This window comes from Salmo salar, chromosome ssa06 (genome assembly GCF_905237065.1).
Source record: "Salmo salar chromosome ssa06, Ssal_v3.1, whole genome shotgun sequence".
NCBI lineage: Eukaryota > Metazoa > Chordata > Actinopteri > Salmoniformes > Salmonidae > Salmo > Salmo salar.
Genome location: NC_059447.1, coordinates 41,855,291 through 41,875,486, shown reverse-complemented (window position 1 = coordinate 41,875,486; position 20,196 = coordinate 41,855,291). Strand labels below are relative to the sequence as shown.

General features: G+C 44.8%; 1 protein-coding gene across 1 annotated transcript in view; it reads right to left on the bottom strand.

The window, feature by feature from the left end:
- Positions 1-11,678: 11,678 nt before the first annotated feature.
- Positions 11,679-20,196, bottom strand: part of LOC106607264 (C-type mannose receptor 2) — a 42,187-nt gene continuing 33,669 nt past the window's right edge. The window contains exons 21-29 of the mRNA XM_014204058.2: positions 19,729-19,895; positions 19,404-19,512; positions 18,945-19,183; positions 18,545-18,710; positions 17,991-18,140; positions 13,314-13,433; positions 12,825-13,004; positions 12,633-12,656; positions 11,679-12,448 (exon numbers count right to left, since the gene is read on the bottom strand). Of these exons, the coding sequence (XP_014059533.1) occupies positions 12,228-12,448; positions 12,633-12,656; positions 12,825-13,004; positions 13,314-13,433; positions 17,991-18,140; positions 18,545-18,710; positions 18,945-19,183; positions 19,404-19,512; positions 19,729-19,895 (1,376 nt within the window). The 3' untranslated portion in view covers positions 11,679-12,227. The remainder of the gene's footprint in view (positions 12,449-12,632; positions 12,657-12,824; positions 13,005-13,313; positions 13,434-17,990; positions 18,141-18,544; positions 18,711-18,944; positions 19,184-19,403; positions 19,513-19,728; positions 19,896-20,196) is intronic.

Below are 20,196 nucleotides of genomic sequence, written 5' to 3'. Positions count from 1 at the left end.
AGTGATCCTAACCTCAGCTTGTTACCTGTAAAAAAGACACCTGTCCACAGAAGCAATCAATCAATCAGATTCCAAACTCTACACCATGGCCAAGACCAAAGAGCTCTCCAAGGATGTCAGGGACAAGATTGTAGACCTACACAAGGCTGGAATGGGCTACAAGACCATTGCCAAGCAGCTTGGTGAGAAGGTGACAACATTTGGTGCGATTATTCGCAAATGGAAGAAACACAAAATAACTTTCAATCTCCCTCGGCCTGGGGCTCCATGCAAGATCTCACCTCGTGGGGTTGCAATGATCATGAGAACAGTGAGGAATCAGCCCAGAACTACACGGGAGGATCTTGTCAATGATCTCAAGGCAGCTGGGACCATAGTCACCAAGAAAACAATTGGTAACACACTACGCCGTGAAGGACTGAAATCCTGCAGCGCCCGCAAGGTCCCCCTGCTCAAGAATACATATACATGCCCATCTGAAGTTTGCCAATGAACATCTGAATGATTCAGAGGACAACTGGTGAAAGTGTTGTGGTCAGATGAGACCAAAATGGAGCTCATTGGCATCAACTCAACTCGCCGTGTTTGGAGGAGGAGGAATGCTGCCTATGACCCCAAGAACACCATCTCCACTGTCAAACATGGAGGTGGAAACATTATGCTTTGGGGGTGTTTTTCTGCTAAGGGGACAGGACAACTTCACCCCATCAAAGGGACGATGGACGGGGCCGTGTACCATCAAATCTTGGGTGAGAACATCCATCCCTCAGCCAGGGCATTGAAAATGGGTCGTGGATGGGTATTCCAGCATGACAATGACCCAAAACAAACGGCCAAGGCAACAAAGGAGTGGCTCAAGAAGAAGCACATTAAGGTCCTGCAGCACATTAAGGTCCTGCAGCCTAGCCAGTCTCCAGACCATAATCCCATAGAAAATCTGTGGAGGGAGCTGAAGGTTTGAGTTGCCAAACGTCAGCCTCGAAACCTTAATGACTTGGAGAAGATCTGCAAAGAGGAGTGGGACAAAATCCCTCCTAAGATGTGTGCAAACCTGGTGGCCAACTACAAGAAATGTCTGACCTCTGTGATTGCCAACAAGGGTTTTGCCACCAAGTACTAAGTCATGTTTTGCAGAGGGCTCATTAAAAGGAAAATCATTTTATAACATTTTTGACATGCTGTTTTTCTGGATTGTTTTGTTGTTACTCTGTCTCTCACTGTTCAAATAAACCTACCATTAAAATTATAGACTGACCATTTCTTTGTCAGTGGGCAAACGTACAAAATCAGCAGGGGATGAAATACTTTTTTCCCCCACTGTATCAGATGCTATCTGGACCAAAAGAGTATGTCATGTCATACTATTTCTGGCCAGACAGCATCAGATACATTGGCTACATATAGTAAGACAGAGGGGCGCTGTTTTGTTTCAGATGAGAGGAAGAGGCGAAGCGAGAGGACTCACTCTCGCCAACATCTGTTTGGAATAAGCCCAATGTGTTTCTGTGGGCATAATATACTGGCATAAACTTGTCGCCTGCGTTCCCGTCTTTACTTTTCGAACACCCCGACCGTGTAAAGACGCAAAATAGTACACAGCATCATCTGGATATGTGTGCAACAAAAGTTCAACATTCACCTTCTGCTACCATTTCTGTCAAGCCGTCTGCACATACAGATTGACTCATACTTTCGATAAATCCAACGTATGCACCACACCGAACGCACTGCAACTGCCTCTGCAACGCTGCAAGGCAAACGCAGCTTTTCATTGGAAATGAATGTAATTCTGGTGTACCAAAATGCATAGACGCTGCCGGTGTGATCGAAGCGTTAGGACAACGACTCCCATACTTAGGGCGGAGACATGAGCATCTCGTCATTATATACAGATCTCTGGTTTCAGTCTCTTGCGAATTGGAAAGGAACGTTGGCGATGCACAGTGCACTGTTACGATGCTGGCTTCACCTAAAGTAAAACGATGTTCTGCGGAAATTATATAATTACCCCTGTCTAAGCAAAAACATTCAAAATACTTCACCAAAGAGCATGACTTAGCCACAGAGGATCGATCATTAGCTTCTTAAAAAAAAAAGAAGCTCTGGGTTGTTTCAAATCACAAGATGTTTAGGCCTATGGCCATTTGGGAAGCTGCCAGTTTAGGCATGCCCATGTTGCAATATGTTTAGCTGATTGAGTTGCGTCTGTCAGTGAAAAGCATCTCAGATATTTATGAAGATAATGTGTCTTGAGTATAATTCAAAATGTTGCAACAAGAAGAAGGGGGCGTGGGAGAAGATATGGCTTGTCTCGCTCCAGAATGCATGCTCTCAGCTCTCCAGAATGCATGCTCTCAGCTCTCCAGAATGCACTCAGATGTCTCCTGACAATTCTTGTTCATTCATTATTTAATTCTGTGAATTGTTTTCCCTTTGATTGTATTATTATCTTTTTTTAATCAATTCCCTATTACATATGTCACCAGTAAGCCAAGTAAATGTACCGTTAATCCCCCGTCATTTGGTTACATACATTTCTGTTAATGCATGTATTAATTACAGTCCTGTACCTGACCTGCTGTGTGCACTTGCAGGACAGTGACCCTTGGCAATGTCTGATTGTCTTAACTCCCCACAGTAGAGAGGTGAATGTGATTGAAAAAAAATATATTTTCATCAGGATATTTTTTACTGTTTTTGTTTATCGGCTTTATGTATTTTACTTAGTTATAGATATCTACTGCTGCATTGGCCTACAGGCTATGTATCTCTGAGTTCTATGCGCTTATTTCTTTAGCCGCCAATGGACCACGGTGTATCAACGTGTCCATATGGCAGAGGCTGTTGCTCTTGCTTTAGTTGAACTTTAACTTGTCGATTTTTATAATTGTATGATTAACCACGTGACAATGATTTTGAGCGACAAAACGTTTTTACTCAAATGTAACTGTTCCACAAAAATGCACATGTAAAAATACTCCTAACTGTCACTCAGACCGGTAGAAATGGTAGGCTAAACTATAAGCTTAGCCAAACTTGAAACTCACGAGCTGCAGTGGTCTACTATAAGACCCATGAAAATAAATTGTGAACACACAAGCGCATGCACACATAGAAGACCCCGTGAAAAAACGACCGCACCTATGGATATCAAAGGACCGTCCAACTGATTCGTTCTGTCGCCGGCCCTGCCTCAGACTCTAACCGAGCCTCATCTATCCTGAATGGACGAGGCATCAGGACCACGCTCTCTACAAACTGCAGAAACAATGCCAATTGTAGTGGCGCAGGCTTCTCCAAAAAAATCAACCACATTCTATGTAAAAAGCAGTGAGTCTGACGCAACTAAAAACACTCAAAGGTTTCTCCGTTTGACCTTTTTATATAGTAATGAAAAGATTACAATGAAAATGAATTTAACGTGTTCAAAAACTGTTTTCTTCTCGCCTACTGATGGAAGCAGTGATGTCAGGGTTAAACTAAATGGAGCATCTAATCAAATCAAATCGTATTTGTCACATGCGCCGAATACAACAGGAGTTGACCTTACAGTGAAATGCTTACTTATAAGCCCTTAACCAACAACGCAGTTTGAAGAAAAGACCTCAAATAAAAGTATGAGATAAGAATAACAAATAGTTCAAGAGCAGCAGTAAATAACAGTAGCGAGGCTATATACAGGGGGTACCGGTACAGAGTCAATGTGCAGGGGCACTGGTGTTGAGGTAATTGAGGTAATATGTACATGTAGGTAGAGTTAAAGTGACTATGCATAGACAATAACAGAGAGTGGCAGCAACATGGGGGGGGTAGTCATTTGATTAGCTGTTCAGGAGTCTTATGGCTTGGGGGTAGAAGCTGTTAAGAAGCCTCTTGGACCTTGACTTGGCACTCCGGTACCGCTTGCCATGCGGTAGCAGAGAGAACAGTCTATGACTAGGGTGGCTGGAGTCTTTGACAATTTTTAGGGCCTTCCGCTGACACTGCCTGGTATAGAGGTCCTGGATGGCAGGAAGCTTGGCCCTGGTGATGTACTGGGCCGTACGCACTACCCTCTGTAGTGCCTTGCGGTCGGAGGCCGAGCAGTTGCCATACCAGGCAGTGATGCAATCAGTCAGGATGCTCTCGATGGTGCAGCTGTAAAACCTTTTGAGGATCTGAGGACCCAATCCAAATCTTTTCAGTCTCCTGAGGGGGAATAAGTTTTGTTGTGCCCTCTTCACGACTGTCTTGGTGTGCTTGGACCATGTTAGTTTGTTGGTGATGTGGACACCAAGGAACTTGAAGCTCTCCACCTGCTCCACTACAGTTCTGTTGATGAGAATGGGGCATGCGCGGTACTCTTTTTCCTGTAGTCCACAATCATCTCCTATGTCTTGATCAAGTTGAGGGAGAGGTTGTTGCCCTGGCACCACATGGCCAGGTCTCTGACCTCCTCCCTATAGGTTGTCTCGTCGTTATCGGTGATCAGGCCTACCACTGTTGTGTCATTGGCAAACTTAATGATGGTGTTGGAGTTGTGCCTGGCCGTGCAGTCATGAGTGAACTAGAGGAGTAGAGGAGGAGACTGAGCATGCACCCCTGAGGGGCCCCCGGTGTTGAGGATCAGCGTGGCGGATGTGTTACCTACCCTTACCACCTGGAGGGCGGCCCATCGGGAAGTCCAGGATCCAGTTGCAGAGGGAGGTGTTTAGTCCCAGGGTTCTTAGCATAGTGATGAGCTTTGAGGGCACTATGGTGTTGAACGCTGAGCTGTAGTCAATGAATAGCATTCTCACATAGGTGTTCCTTTTGTCCAGGTGGGAAAGGGCGGTGTTGATTGCAATAGAGATTGCATCATCTGTGGATCTGTTGGGGCGGTATGTATATTGGCGTGGGTCTAAGGTTTCTGGGATAATGGTGTTGATGTGAGCCATGATCAGCCTTTCAAAGCATTTCATGGCTACAGACATGAGTGCTACGGGTCGGTAGTCATTTAGGCAGGTTACCTTAGTGTTCTTGGGCACAGGGACTATGGTGGTCTGCTTGAACCATGTTGGTATTACAGACTCAGACAGGGAGGGTTGAAAATGTCAGTGAAGAGACTTGCCAGTTGATCAGCGCATGCTCGGAGTACACGTCCTGGTAATCCGTCTGGCCCTGTGGCCTTGTGAATGTTGACCTGTTTAAAGGTCTTACTCACATTGGCTGTGTAGAGCATGATCACACAGTCGTCCGGAACAGCTGATGCTCTCATGCATGTTCCAGTGCTACTTGCCTCGAAGCGAGCATAGAAGTTATTTAGCTCGTCTGGTAGGCTTGTGTCACTGGGCAGCTCTCGGCTGTGCTTCCCTTTGTAGTTTGTAATAGTTTGCAAGCCCTACCACATCCGGCGAGCGTCGGAGCCGATGTAGTACGATTCAATCTTAGTCCTGTACTGATGCTTTTCCTGTTTGATGGTTAATTTCTTATAAGCTTCCAGGTTAGAGACCCGCTCCTTGAAAGCGGCAGCTCTACCCTTTAACTCAGTGCGAATGTTACCTGTAAATCCATGGCTTCTGGTTGGGGTATGTACGTACAGTCACTGTGGGGACGACGTCCTCGATGCACTTGTTGATAAAGCCAGTGACTGATATGGTGTACTCCTCAATGCCATTGGAAGAATCCCGGATCATATTTCAGTCTGTGCTAGCCTATACAAAGGGGATTCATATACAAATAGATATAAATATTCTAAATATGAACAAATGTACAAATAAATAATACTGTAAAAACTTAAAATATAAAAATGCTATTTTCTGCATCATGGCTCTTACATCAATACCACTAACAGCGTAAAATATTTAGGCAGATGAGTTTTGGCAGTCAGTCTAAGTGAGATAATGACACAGACATTTAGTTCTCTCCTTGAAAGAGAAACAATCTCCTCTGTTTGATTTGGGATGAGTGATTCCCTCCGTACTCAGACAGAGAGGTCTCTCGCTTGATTAGGGCACAAACAATCTGCCTAAATACCAGTATTAATCCAAGTGTTCTGCCTAATCACTACACCCCTGGTCCATTGGTCCATGGAACAAACCCTGCACAGACACCTAGGTCAAATAATTTGCCAAACAGTGTACCCCTGGCCAGTGGATAGAGCCGTCGGGCCTCATGTCCGCTTGGCTGGCACACCTGGTCTGACACACTGATTGTCTCAGTCTTAAAGGGCTCCAGTTGAACTCATTACAATGGCTCACAGCAGATTAGTTATCAAGTATCAAGGTAAGACGCAAGTGCAGACTGTATGAAGTAACAATGTTTATTGTAACAACAGGGACAGGCAAACGACAGGTCAAGGCAGGTAGGGGTCGTTAATCCAGAGTAGGAGCAAAGGTACAGGGCGGCAGGCAGGCTCAGGGACAGCCAAAGTGGTCAGGCGAGCGGGTACGGGGTCAGGACAGGCAAGGGTTAAAAACCAGGAGGACGAGAAAAAGAGTGTCTGGGAAAAGACAGGTGCCGACAGGACAAACGCTGGTAAGCTTGGCAAACAAGAAAAACTGGCACAAACAGACAGGAAACAGGTATAAATACCCAGAGGATAAGTTGGGAAGATGGGCGACACCTGGAGGGGGTGGAGACAAGCACAAGGACAGGCAAAACAGATCAGGGCTAGACATTAGTGCTCCAGCTACAGCTAGGGGCAGCCAGCCACAATGCCTCGCTGCCAGATCAGCTGCAACAGGCAGGCCGCACATAGACAAGCTATTGGTGCCTGCCAAGCCAGGCAGAAGGAGTCCCTGCCAGAGCAAAGGTAGAGGTCCTCGGTCCATTCTCCTCCAATGAGGTGTGGCAGATCAGGATCACAGCCTGAACTGAGAGTCTGAACAGACTGGATGGAGACACAGCTGCAGACATTGAAGCACACATAAACATGCGCATACAGCAGATATGTATGGGGTGGAGAGAGAGAGAGAAAGACCGAGATAGAGAGAGAATATGAAGCGTCAGACCAGGAAAGTGAGGAACTCATTTGAAACACAGTCAAGGTGTTACGGTGGGCAAGACCTGCCCTCTGGTGGGAGTTCTTCAACATCACAACTACAATAGTTATCTTACTAGTTCAGTCATGATATAACAAGGTAACGGTAAACATATCGTCCCCCCCACAATAATGTGCATATAATGGTGTAACTGAAGTACCAACAACTTATTAAATAATTCTATTGACAGTCATTTAGCCAACATTTATTTTATTCATTTCATATAAAAACAACAAATATTTAAAAAAATCTAAACAGGTGCTTATTTGAACCTTTCTTCACAGGGACTCACATTTAAAAAGCCCACCACAGACACACAGTCAGTCCCAGATAGGGCAGAACATCAGGGCCAGACTCACACATCATCACTTTGTCGGCAGTCATTTGGAAGCAGGGTGCTACAGCAACCCTCCACTAGGAGGCAGGGTGAACCTAGGACGTTTCACTTCTCTTCTCTCATCTCCATTCCTCCCTCCCTGCCCCTTTCTTTCCCCATACGTGCCTGCCTGTCAGTCTCTCGCTCTCCCTCCATTCTTCCCCCCCCCCTTTTCTCCCATTCTTTCACCCTTCTCTTTCGGCCCTGAGCCCTTTTTGCTCTGATTGGTTCCAGACCTGCCACTGAGTTCTTCTTGCCGACTCAACATTCCACAGTTGGAGATGACAACACATACACACGATCCTCCATCCACTAGCGGTTCTGGGGGGGGGGGGGTCAGTGCCCCTGTGACAACAATTTTGGACCCCCTTGTGGCCCCCCTAAATGTGGAGTAGGAAAAATGTTTTACATAACTCATTTTTGCAATCGTTCTTTTTTTACATCCATTATTAGACAGTGGCAACGATGATGATTATGAACATGGTCTTTTGCCTGCTAATGAAGAAAACGATATGACAACAATAACGTCTAATGTAACTGGCCCCTCTAACAGTACAACTGGCTCCAGCTTGGCCCCCCCAGTTGAAATGGTCTAGAACCGCCACTGCCTCCGTCTCCTTCCATCTTCCCTCCCCCTCTCTCTCCTCAGCCCCATTCGTCTGGTTTACAGAGCAGAAAATATCTAGTTTTGAAGCGTGGCTCACTGGCCCACCGAGAGTTTCTATCTAAAACTTCTCCAAAGCATTCCACGGAGCAGGAGGACAGAAATCCGGTCATGAGAAGGAGGGAACTGTAGGAGGAGGAATGTTATGTGGGGGAAGAAAACATCTGTTTTTGCCTCCCATTCAAATGGGAACCCAGAAGTTAGGGTTTTGGTTGATTCCCTGCATTGAATCTAGTTGTGCTCTGTTAGAAACCTTACTTTCCTCCCCCCAATAACGTACAACACAAGATTAAGACATGACAAGGGGAAATAAGATATATGAGTTGATCTTTCTATTTCTAAATATTTAAAGTATGTGGTGGATCATTTCCCTTTTCAAACTAGTTCTTTGGTTTTCCTAGCTGTATTTTGCATTGATATTGAGGTTTCCCCTTAAGTAAGATTCTCTAGTACCTTGTGGAACATACCACATACAAAAGTTTGTTGCAACATCCAGAACTGTAATACTGTATATACAGTACCAATCAAAAGTTTGGACACACCTACTCATTCAAGGGTATTTCTTTATTTTTACTATTTTCTACATTGTAGAATAATAGTCAAGACATCAAAACTATGAAATAACACATATGGAATCATGTAGTAACCAAAAATTGTCCTGTTGGTCAACACACCTCCATGCTGTGTAAGGTCTATTTGAGCAAGGGGAGTGATGGGGGGCTGCATCAGATGACCTGGCCTCCACAATCCCCTGACCTCAACCCAATTGAGATGGTTTGGGATGAGTTGGACCGCAGAGTGAAGGAAAAACAACCAACAAGTGATCAGCATATGTGGGAACTCCTTCAAGACTGTTGGAAATGCATTCCATGTGAAGCTGGTTGAGAGAATGCCAAGAGAGTGCAATTTTTTGTTGTTGATTTGTTTAACACTTTTTTGGTTACTACATGATTCCATGTGTGTTATTTCATAGTTTTGATGTCTTCACTATTATTCCACAAAGTAGAAAAAGTAAAAATAAAGAAAAACCCTGGAATGAGTAGGTGTGTGCAAACTTTTGACTGGTATTGTACATGTTGACTCATGTCAGATGTGTCACTTTCAAGTGACCTAAGTTCCATGACATGACCAAAAGTTTGTGGACACCTGTTCATCGTACATCTCGTTCCAAAATCATGGGCATCAATATGGAGTTGGTCCCCCCTTTGCTGTTATAACAGCATCCACTTTTCTGGGAAGGCTTTCCACTAGATGTTGGGACTTCCATTCAGCCACAAGAGCATTATTGAGGTGGGCACTGATGTTGGGCGATTAGGCCTGGCTAGCAGTCGGCGTTCCAATTCATCCCAAAGGTGTTCGAGGTGAGGACCTCACTTTGTGCACAGGGGCATTGTCATGCTGAAACAGGAAAGGGTCTTCCCCAAGCTGTTGCAACAAAGTTGGAAGCACAGAATCGTCTAGAATGTCATTGTATACTGTAGCGTTAAGATTTCCCTTCACTGGAACCAAGGGGCCTAGCCCAAACCATGAAAAACAGCCCCAGACCATTAATCCTTCTCCACCAAACTTTACTGCTGGTACTATGCATTCGGGTAGGTAGCATTTTGCTGGCGTCCGCCAAAGCCCAGATTCGCCCATCGGACTGCCAGATGGTAAAGCGTGATTCATCACTCCAGAGAATGCGTTTCCACTGCTCCAGAGTCCAATGCCGGAGAGCTTTACATCACTCCAGCCTACGCTTGGCATTACGCGTGGTGATCTTAGGCTTGTGTGCGGCTGCTCGGCCATGGAAACCCATTTCATGAAGCTCCTGATGAACAGTTCTTGTGCTGACGTTGCTTCCAGTTACAGTTTGGAAGTCAGTAGTGAGTGTTGCAACCAAGGACAGACGATTTCTACACACTACGCGCTTCAGCACTCTGCGGTCCCATTCTGTGAGCTTGTGCGGCCTACCACTTCACGACTGAGCCATTGTTGCTCCTAAACGTTTCCACCTCACAATAACAGCACTCACAGTTGACCGGGGCAGCTCTAGCAGGGAAGAAATTTGACGAAAGGTGGCATCAAAGTCACTGAGATCTTCAGAAACGCCATTCTACTGCTAATGTTTGTCTATGGAGATTGCATAGCTGTGTGCTTGATTTTATACACCAGTCAGCAACGGGTGTGGCTGAAATAGCCGAATCAACCGAATCCACTAATTTGAATGGGTGTCCACATACTTTGTATATATAGGGTATGTTTTCCATGGCTGCAGGTTAGTGTGTAATCGTACCACCAACAAACACAGACATTAACATGGGAAACCTAACCATACATACCAGTCATGAGACTAACACAGACGTTCACATACTTTACACCATGTTACCCATCCAAAAGCCAAAGGAAGGAAATAAAACAAAAACAATTGAAAAGTACCTTAGTAATAATGCATAAACAAAGGAGTGAATGCACTGTCCTTTGCTTAAAGTAACTGTCTAGAGGCCTCCTGAGTGGCGCAGTGGTCTACACTACACTACACTGCCACTACAGACCCAGGTTCAATATCAGCCTGTGTCACAACTGTCCATGTCCGGGAGTTCCATAGGGCGGTGCACAATTGGACCAACGTTGTCCGGGGAGGGTTTGGCCGGGGGCCTTTACTTGACTCATCGCGCTCTAGTGACTCCTTGTGGCAGGCCCGGTGCCTGCATGCTGACCTCAGTAATTAGTTGAACATTGCAGCTTGTGGGCAGGTGTTGAGAAGTGTGGTTTGGCAGGTCATCTTTTGGAGGACGCATGACTTGACCTTCGCCCCTCCTGAGCCCGTTGGGGAGTTGCAGCGATGAGACAAGATCAACAAAAACAAAACTGTCTAGTGAAAATCTCACTTTTTTTTTCTTCTGTTAACTCATAACGAAGTAATGTTGTTGACTTATCCTATACTCGTATTTGTGGTCAAAGCATGAATTGGAGAAAAAAAATCCTTCAAAAACCCCACCTCAAACCTGTATCTCAAACAGACTGTTTAAAAAACGCTTGCTATTTCCTTATAGAACATGATTTCATCCTCCTGAGGAGGATGTGCTGGCCAATCAGCGGTCTACTCGCATGAATATTTTAAATGACCGATATACTCCCACACCAAAGCTGCTTTTTAACATACCTAATTAAAAACAAATTTAAGGAGAACTATTTCACTCATACTGTAATTAATTATAGGTCCTATTTCATAGAAATCTGGAAACGCTGGACAGTTACTTTAAGTAATACATGTTGGCTCTTCTCATGATGGTGGTAGAAAGTGCTAAAACAAACCCTCTAAAACCCTCTACAATGTTACATACTGAAATATAATGGGTGTCATACCCTTATCGACCCCATCACACTGTACCAAGACAACAAAAGACGGTATCAGTCTGTATCAACGTCAAATCCCCCCCCCCCTCTCTCTCCTACTGTATGTGCAGTTGTGGTGAACAGGCCAGGGACTCTTTAAAATCACTCTAAAATCGTCACTAAAAATCACTGTCCTCTTCTCTTCCACACTTGAAGTAAGTATTGCTTTCCAACCAGCCTTTGCTGACGTGTCAGTCAGAACAGAAGGGAGGGAGGGAGGGAAGGGGACGGGCAACAACAAAAGCTTCACTACAACAACCAGAATTAGAAGGAGGATTCACTACAGATTCACTACAGCTGCACTGGACAAAAAACACACAAACAAACCAAAAGGAAATATACAAAACAAACCTGAAGTTAACCTCAGGTAAATACTGTCATGGTCTCGATGGAGGTTGTGTTGATATTTGGATGATACTGAGTCTCCTGACAAGGGAAGAACTGGTGCAAAGCCTTAGTCTTTGGCATCTGCCTTTTAGACTTAGCGACCAAAAACAGGAACTTGTTTGAAATGAAATGTGAAACTGACATCAGAAACATTATTGCTATACTACTAAGAAAAGCAGTTCATATTGTAATTTGCATATTATTAACCCCTTTGGAGAATGACTGTTTAAATGGAATTTGATTGGCATCTGCTGCGCTCCACACAGCACAGACCTTCAGCATCTTCAACATCTTTTCAAACAGAACAGGGACATAAAATGTAGAAGCAGAATGTGTATCAGTCAGACAGTGGGTCAGTCAGTATTAGGTACTCCCAGGTGTCTCCTTCCCCGGGGGGAGGGGCCAGTCCTGGTTGGCTGTGCTACTCCGGCTGCTCGTTGAGCTCCATGTCAGACACCAGGATGTTCTTCTCGGCCTGTTCGGAGGGGTTGGAGTTGGTGCGGCTGTAGCGCGCCCCCTCGTAAGATCCACGGGAGCCTGCCTGGCGCCGGCGGTACAGGTAGATCACGCCCACGATGAGGATCACTAACGCCAGGCCCGTCACCATGATCACAATCAGAGTAGGCAGGTGGTCCTCTTCAGCTGAGACAGACAGGGACGAAGGGGGAGAGAGAGAAGGAGAGAAAGAGTGAGAGCAGGAGAGAGGTAGAAAGAGAAAGAGGGACTGTTTTATTTTTTATTTTTTACAGATTAGCATTACAGATTTAAACAAATTTAACATTTGATGACATGAACAAACAACATGGGATATCCTATCGATACTTACAGACTACCGCCAAAGCCTCAGCACCTGCAACGGAAAAGATAACATTTGAGTTGTGTTGTCAGTTCAGAGATTGCTGTTTGCAGTTTTAAATGAAGCACAGTCAGTGGTTATACATCTTTGCTATCACTGTGTACACGTGTGACATTGTCCATAGTGTTATTTGTCTGCGCTACAGGGTGAGGCCTTCCTTACTGCGTGGCCGCTTGCAGATGACTCCATGTGTGCGGTTCTTGCAGGAGCCTGGTTTCCAAAGGCCTGTGTTGCTCTGGATCCAGAAGCAGGCGTTGGGAAACAGCATGCTCAGGTTGGTGCCCTGCACCTCCCAGTTTGTGAACTTCACCTCTGCACTCTCAGACCACATCAGACTGCCCCCTGCAGGACAACACCAGGAAAAACACACGCGCACACACGCCCATACACACACACACCCCCACACACACATGCCTGTCTGAAGAATACCTTGAAATAGCCCTGGAAAACCCTATTGCAAAAAGGTGTGTACAAATCATGTATGTAATATATGAATGAGTATATGGATAGCATATGTCACTCTGATAAATGACTCTTCTTACTGTACCCATTAGATTACATGACCTTGCAGTATATGATATTTACATGTTTTTAACAGTTGGAATCATCTGTGTATACTTTTCACTGTGTACATCCTGAGGAGTTCCTTACCTTTGGAGTTAAAGTTCATACCCAGCCAGGCTCCGTGGGCCTGCTCCTGGTAGCCCTGGATGTGCTCCCACACAAAGCCATTCTCTGTTTCATCCAGGACCGACAGCAGCTGGCCACCCACTGGAGGGGAGAGAGGGGGGTATAGCGAGAGAGAGAGAGAGATCAGATAACCATATTGAGATCATTAAATGCGCTAAGAGAGGAGTTGACAGACAGGGGGAGGTGTGAAACAAAGAAAGAGAGGGATGACGATAAGGAAAATGAAAGTGGGAATCATGAGATAATAAAGCGAGTGCATTTCAATAACAGCTCAATGAATCACTGCTAATTTAGACTTATTGACGTATTTGGTCATTGACGTCAGTGCTGAGCGCTGAAGGCTCTCTCCATGACAACAGCGATTGAGTGGAAAGAGCTGTAATGTACTCTGTGATCTTTTAGTGTCACAATGTGCATGTAAAGTGTCACATATAGAGACTGTATTTGTATTTATTATGGATCCCCATTAGCGGCTGCCAAGGCAGCAGCTACTCTTCCTGGGGTCTGGCAAAATTAAGGCAGTTATACAATTGTAAAAACATTACAATACATTCATAACAGATTTCACAACACACTAAGTGTGTGCCCTCAGGCCCCAACTCCACAACCACATATCTACAACAGAAAATCAATTTGTATGTGTGTGTATAGTGCGTATGTTACCATCTGTGTGTATGCATGTGTCTGTGCCTATGTTTGTGTTGATTCACAGTCCCGCTGTTCCATAAGGGGTATTTTTATCTGTTTTTTAAATCTGATTCTATTGCTTACATCAGTTACCTGATGTGGAATAGAGTTCCATGTAGTCATGGCTCTATGTAGTACTGTGCGCCTCCCATAGTCTGTTCTGTGAAGAGTGGGAAGAGACCTCTGGTGGCATGTCTTGTGGGTTATGTATGGGTGTGCATGGGTGTCTCAGGGCACCCGAGTGGCGCAGCGGTCTAAGGCACTGCATCTCCGTGCTAGAGGCGTCACGACAGACCTTGGTTCAATTACAGGCTGTATCACAACCGGCTGTGATTGGGAGTCCCATAGGGCGGCGCACAATTGGCCCAGCATCATCCAGGTTAGGGTTTGGCCGGGGTAGGCCGTCATTGTAAATAAGAATTTGTTCTTAACTTACTTGCCTAGTTAAATAAAGATTAAATAAAATAAAAAGTCTGAGCTGTGTGCTAGTTGTTTAAACAGTCAGCTTGGTGCTTTCATGTGACGTGTGCTCCCTTTCTGGCCTCTAGGTCACCAGGCTGCTCGTTAGGGCGCACACCTGTCACCAGCGTTATGCGCATAATGACACTCACCTGGGCTCCATCACCTCCTTGATTACCTGCCCTTTATATGTCACTCCCTTTGGTTTCTTCCCCAGTCGTCATTGTTGCTGTTTCATGTTGGTGCGCTGTTTGTTTCTTGTTTTGTTCATTTATTAATTAAATGTATTCACTCCCTGAACTTGCTTCCTGACTCTCCGCGTACATCGTTACATTTCAACATGTCAATACCTCTCACAAATGCAAGTAGTGATGAAGTCAATCTCTCCTCCACTTTGCGCCAGGAGAGATTGACATGCATATCCAAGGGCCACTTGTGCTGCCCTGTTCTGAGCCAATTGCAATTTTCCTAAGTCCCTCTTTGCAGCACCTGACCACACGACTGAACAGTAGTCCAGGTGCGACAAAACTAGAGTCTGTAGGACCTGCCTTGTTGATAGTGCTGTTAAGGTAGAGCAATGGTTTATTATGGACATACCTCTCCCCATCTTAGCTACTGTTGTAAAAAATATGTTTTGACCATGACAGTTTACAATCCAGGGTTACTCCAAGCAGTTTAGTCACCTCAACTTGCAATTTCCACATTATTTATTACAAGATTTAGTTGAGGTTTAGGGTTTAGTGAATGATTTCTCCCAAATATAGTGCTTACAGTTATTTAAATATTTAGGATTAATTTATTCCTTGCCACCTATTCTGAAACTAATTGCAGCTCTTAAGAGTTGCAGGCATTTCAGCCGCTGTAGTAGCTGACGTATAGTGTTGAGTCATCCGTATACAAACACACACACTGGCTTTACTTAAAGCCAGTGGAATGTTGTTAGTAAAGATTGAAAAAAGGGGCCTAGACAGCTGCCCTGGGGAATTCCTGATTCAACTTGGATTATGTTGGAGAGGCTTCCATTAAATAACACCCTCTGTGTTCTGCTAGACAGGTAACTCTTTATCCACATTAAAGCCATAACACATACGTTTTTCCAGCAGCAGACTATGATCAATAATGTCAAAAGCCACACTGAAGTCTAACAAAACAGCCCCCACAATCTTTTTATCATCAGTAATTTGTGTAAGTGCTGTGCTTGTTGAATGTCCTTCAGTATAAGTGTGCTGAAAGTCTGTTGTCAGTTTGTTACTGTAAAATAGCATTGTATCTTGTCAAACACCATTTTTTTCCAGGAGTTTACTAAGGGTTGGTAACAGGCTGATTGGTCGGCTACTTGAGCCAGTAAAGGGGGCTTTGCTATTCTTAGGTAGCGTAATGACTTTTGCTTCCCTCCAGGCCTGAGGGCACACACTTTCTAGTAGGCTTAAATTGAAGATATGACAAATGGGAGTGACAATATCATCCGCTATTATCCTCAGTAATTTTCCATCCAAGTTGTCAGACCCTGGCGGCTTGTCATTGTTGATAGACAACAATCATTTTTTTCATCTCTTCCACACTCACTTTACAGAATTCAAAATTACAATTCTTGTCTTTCATAATTTGGTCAGATATACTTGGATGTGTAGTGTCAGCATTTGTTGCTGTCATGCCTAAGTTTGCTAATCTTGCCAATAAAAAAATATTAAAGTAGTTGGCAATATCAGTCCGTTTTGTGAGGAACGAGCCATCTGATTCAATAAATGATGGAGCTGAGTTTGCCTTTTTTCCCAAATTTTCATTGAAGGTGCTCCAAAGCAATTTACTATAATTCTTTATGTCATTTATCTTTGTTTCATAGTGTAGTTTCTTCTTCTTTTTTATTCAGTTTAGTCACATGATTTCTCAATTTGCAGTACGTTTGTCAATCGGTTGTGCAGCCAGACTTATTTGCCTCATCCCTCTTCAACCATACAATTTTTCAAATCCTCATCAATCCACGGGGATTTAGTAACTGGGATAAGCAATTTCATAAATGTGTCAAGTGCAACGTCTGTTTGCTCCTCATTACACACCACAGACCAACAAATATTATTTACATCAGCAGCATAAGAATCACTACAAAACGTATTGTATGACCTCTTATACAGTATATTAGACCCAGCCTTTGGAACTTTGGTTTTCCTAGATATGGCTACTATATTGTGATCACTACATCCAATGGATCTGAATACTACTTTCAAGCACATTTCTGCAGCATTAGTAAAGATGTGATCAATACATGTTGATGATTTCATTCTACCCTGGTAGATTGACTGATAACCTGAACCTGGTTACAGTTTGAAGCTTTTTCTTGAGTGGGCAGATTGATGAAAGCCAGTCAATATTTAAATCACCCAGAAAATATACCTCTGTTGATATCACATACATTATCAAGCATTTCACACGTTATCCAGATACTGACTGTTGGCACTTAGTGGTCTATAGCAGCTTCCCACAAGGAAGGTCTTTAGGTAAGGCAGATGAACCTGTAGCCATATTACTTCAACAGTATTCAACATTATATCCTCTCTAATCTTTTTAGGAATGTGGCTCTGAAAATAAACAGCAATCCAGAGCAGGGGCGGAAGGTTGCAGGGGTCAACTTTGAAATCGTAGGGGAAGGAGTAGGAGAAGGCACAGCGGCTGCAGACACAGGTACCCTCAGCAACGAAGGTGCAGGAAGTTCAGACTCCAGGGCAGATAAACTATTTGTTATTTGTAATCCGCTCCAGGCCTCTCGTTGGGAGTGTAGACTGCTTTACGGGAGGCCGCTGTCTTCGGTTCCACGGCTCGAGACATGCGACCATCGTTGATTGCCATGCTCCTCTTGCTGTGCTCCTTCAACTCCGCTATCAGAAGGGGGAGGAGAGGCAGGAGATGGCTCCCCTGGTGAACGAACTCCTGGCAACACCGGCCATTGTGATAACGACAAACGACAAGGCGGAGGTGCATCCAACAAGGTCGAACGCCGTCCAGCCACCGGCGTAGTAAAGGTAAATATTCAGTTTTCTCTATTTTTTTTACGTAGGCTGGCGACCTGAGTAATCAAGGAAGCCACCTCAAGCCTATAATCCTCAGCAGCTCCTACAGGGCTGGCAAAATTCATTTACTTCTCTGGACAAAAGGGCCCCATTGGAAAACTAATCTGGGACTAACTTTGTTAGCTTGATGGCTAGCAGGTTAGCGGCTCTTTCAAGCAGACTTTAACCTGTCAGTTAAGCGGGATTCCAGGACAAGAAATAGTGGTCCTTGCTGCTAAAATCTAACCACGTCACGGAATCCACTGTTGTGTGTCCAAAATGGCATCCTATTCTCTATAGGGCTCTGGTCAAAAGCAGTGTACTACATACGGTAAAGGGTGCCATTTGGGACACACTCAATGTGCATGTATAGAGACTAAGGAGTGTCTGGCTGACTATGGGCGTATCTGGACTGTGTGATTGGCAGTTGACAGAGTGTCCTCCTTACCCTTCCTGCAGGAGGAGTGGGCGTCGGTCTGCAGCTGGAGGATCTGCAGGTTGAAGGAGTAGCAGTGGTTTCTGAAAGGCACCCAGGCCCAGTCGCCCAGAGAGTGAGGGCACTGTCCTGGGAAACTCCACTTGTGCACCAAAGCCTCCTCTGGTGGAGAGAGATAGATAGATAGATAGATAGATAGATAGATAGATAGATAGATAGATAGATAGATAGATAGATAGATAGATAGATAGATAGATAGATAGATAGATAGATAGATAGATAGATAGATAGATAGATAGATAGATAGATAGATAGATAGATAGATAGATAGATAGATAGATAGATAGATAGATAGATAGATAGATAGATAGATAGATAGATAGATAGATAGAGAGAGAGAGAGAGAGATAGAGAGAGAGAGCAGGACAGGGCTTACACACTATATACATACATGTTCATATACTGAATTACCCTATTGATATGACACACACACAAACATGCACACACACACACCAAACACACACACACACACACACACACACACACACACACACACACACACACACCTGTATTAATCTGACAGATGGCAGCATCCAGTTTAGCGTCACAGGGGTTCATAGTCCACTGCCCCCCCGTGGTCATGTGACCACATCCAGACAGTGTATTAGGCTCCCCATCCCGCCAGGCAGTGTAAATCAGGTCTTCCTCGCCCAACCAGCTGAAGCGCCGTCCCTGAGTGTGGAACAGAGGAGGAGTTCATCATAATAATCTGACCTCAAGTCTTACCTCATTGGTCAATCTAGTTAAATCCATCTTTGAAGATCTGATTATATCAATGTAATATTGATTTGTCGTGATACCGTGATCTCCCCCTACATGTTACCATGTTGTTGTATAAAAACAAACCAATAAAAGATCTCGTAGATGTGCATTACTCCTCCCAGCTTGTTATGTCCAGGGCCTCACCTCATAGTTGTAAAGGCCTATCCATGCTGGGAGGTGTAGGCTGTTCATCAGCAGGGTGAGGTAAGCCTGTTGGTAGGGGTCTCTCACTGAAGCCAACGTCCCGTTCAGAGACTCGCACACATGCAGCGCCCCCATCCAATCCAGGCGCTTCTTCACTATGCGGTATGACACCCCACCCAGGTCCAGGGCTCCCGACAGGGAGGAGGGGAGGAGGGCAGCGCCAGGGGGCAGAGCTGGGTCTAAGGAGACAGTTATATCAGTATATAAAGGAAACTGTTTCTGCTGACTGATATAAACACAACTGTTTAATATATCAGGTATGTGTTTCAGTAGGTACAGTACTATGTAATAGATTCACAAAAGGAATGCTTGTCCGTTACATAATTCACTGGTTAGTTATGTTATGCACGGTTGAATTGCGAGTGGCTGTACCATTTGGAGTTGTGACATGTCCTGTACCTTGTTTCTTCTGGCAGATGTAGCCATGTTTCTCCATCTCACAGGCCCGGGACGCCCACATGCCCGTATTTTTAGCTGGGTTCCCATGGATCATCACCACACAGTTCCCCTGTCAGGTGACAATGATGAACAATGGACATGACAAAGACTGGACCCACGGACCAAATATGCGTCCCAAATGGCACCATATTACATATATAGTGAACTACTTTTGACTAGTACCCTGGTTCTGAAGTAGTGCACTATGTAGGGAATAGGGTGCCATTTGGGATGCCACCAAAGACTGGATTAATACAGAAAAAGATTAGACCCGGGTGGTATGTACCGGAGTCTTGTTGTGGAGTGGTCCACTGTTGTCCAGGGGTTCTCCAGAGGCCCAGTTAGTGTAGCTGAGGAGTCCAGGACGAGCCCACTGGAAGTGGCCTTTAGAGTCAGATGTCAGCCCCACCCACAGGTCAAAACTCACGTTGGACAGCAGAGTGGTGACAAAGGCTGTGGGAGACAGCATGCATGGGGTTAGTCAGTGCTTCCCAAACTTTTTCAATCATGCCCCTCATTCATCAGTGGGGAACTGGGACAAGCTACAAAAAGCTCTCTAAGGTCTGCAATAACTGACATGACAAGAGCAAAACTGCTGATGCATTACCCAATTTAGAAACTTTCAAGAGTAAGTTGAAAGCCCAACTGAGTTCCTTAAAAAGTATGCTTTCGTGTATGTTCATCTCCCCCTACCTCTCAGCCCCTCCTCTGCCGACCGCCCGACAGTTTGGGAACCACTGATGTTATTGACGGT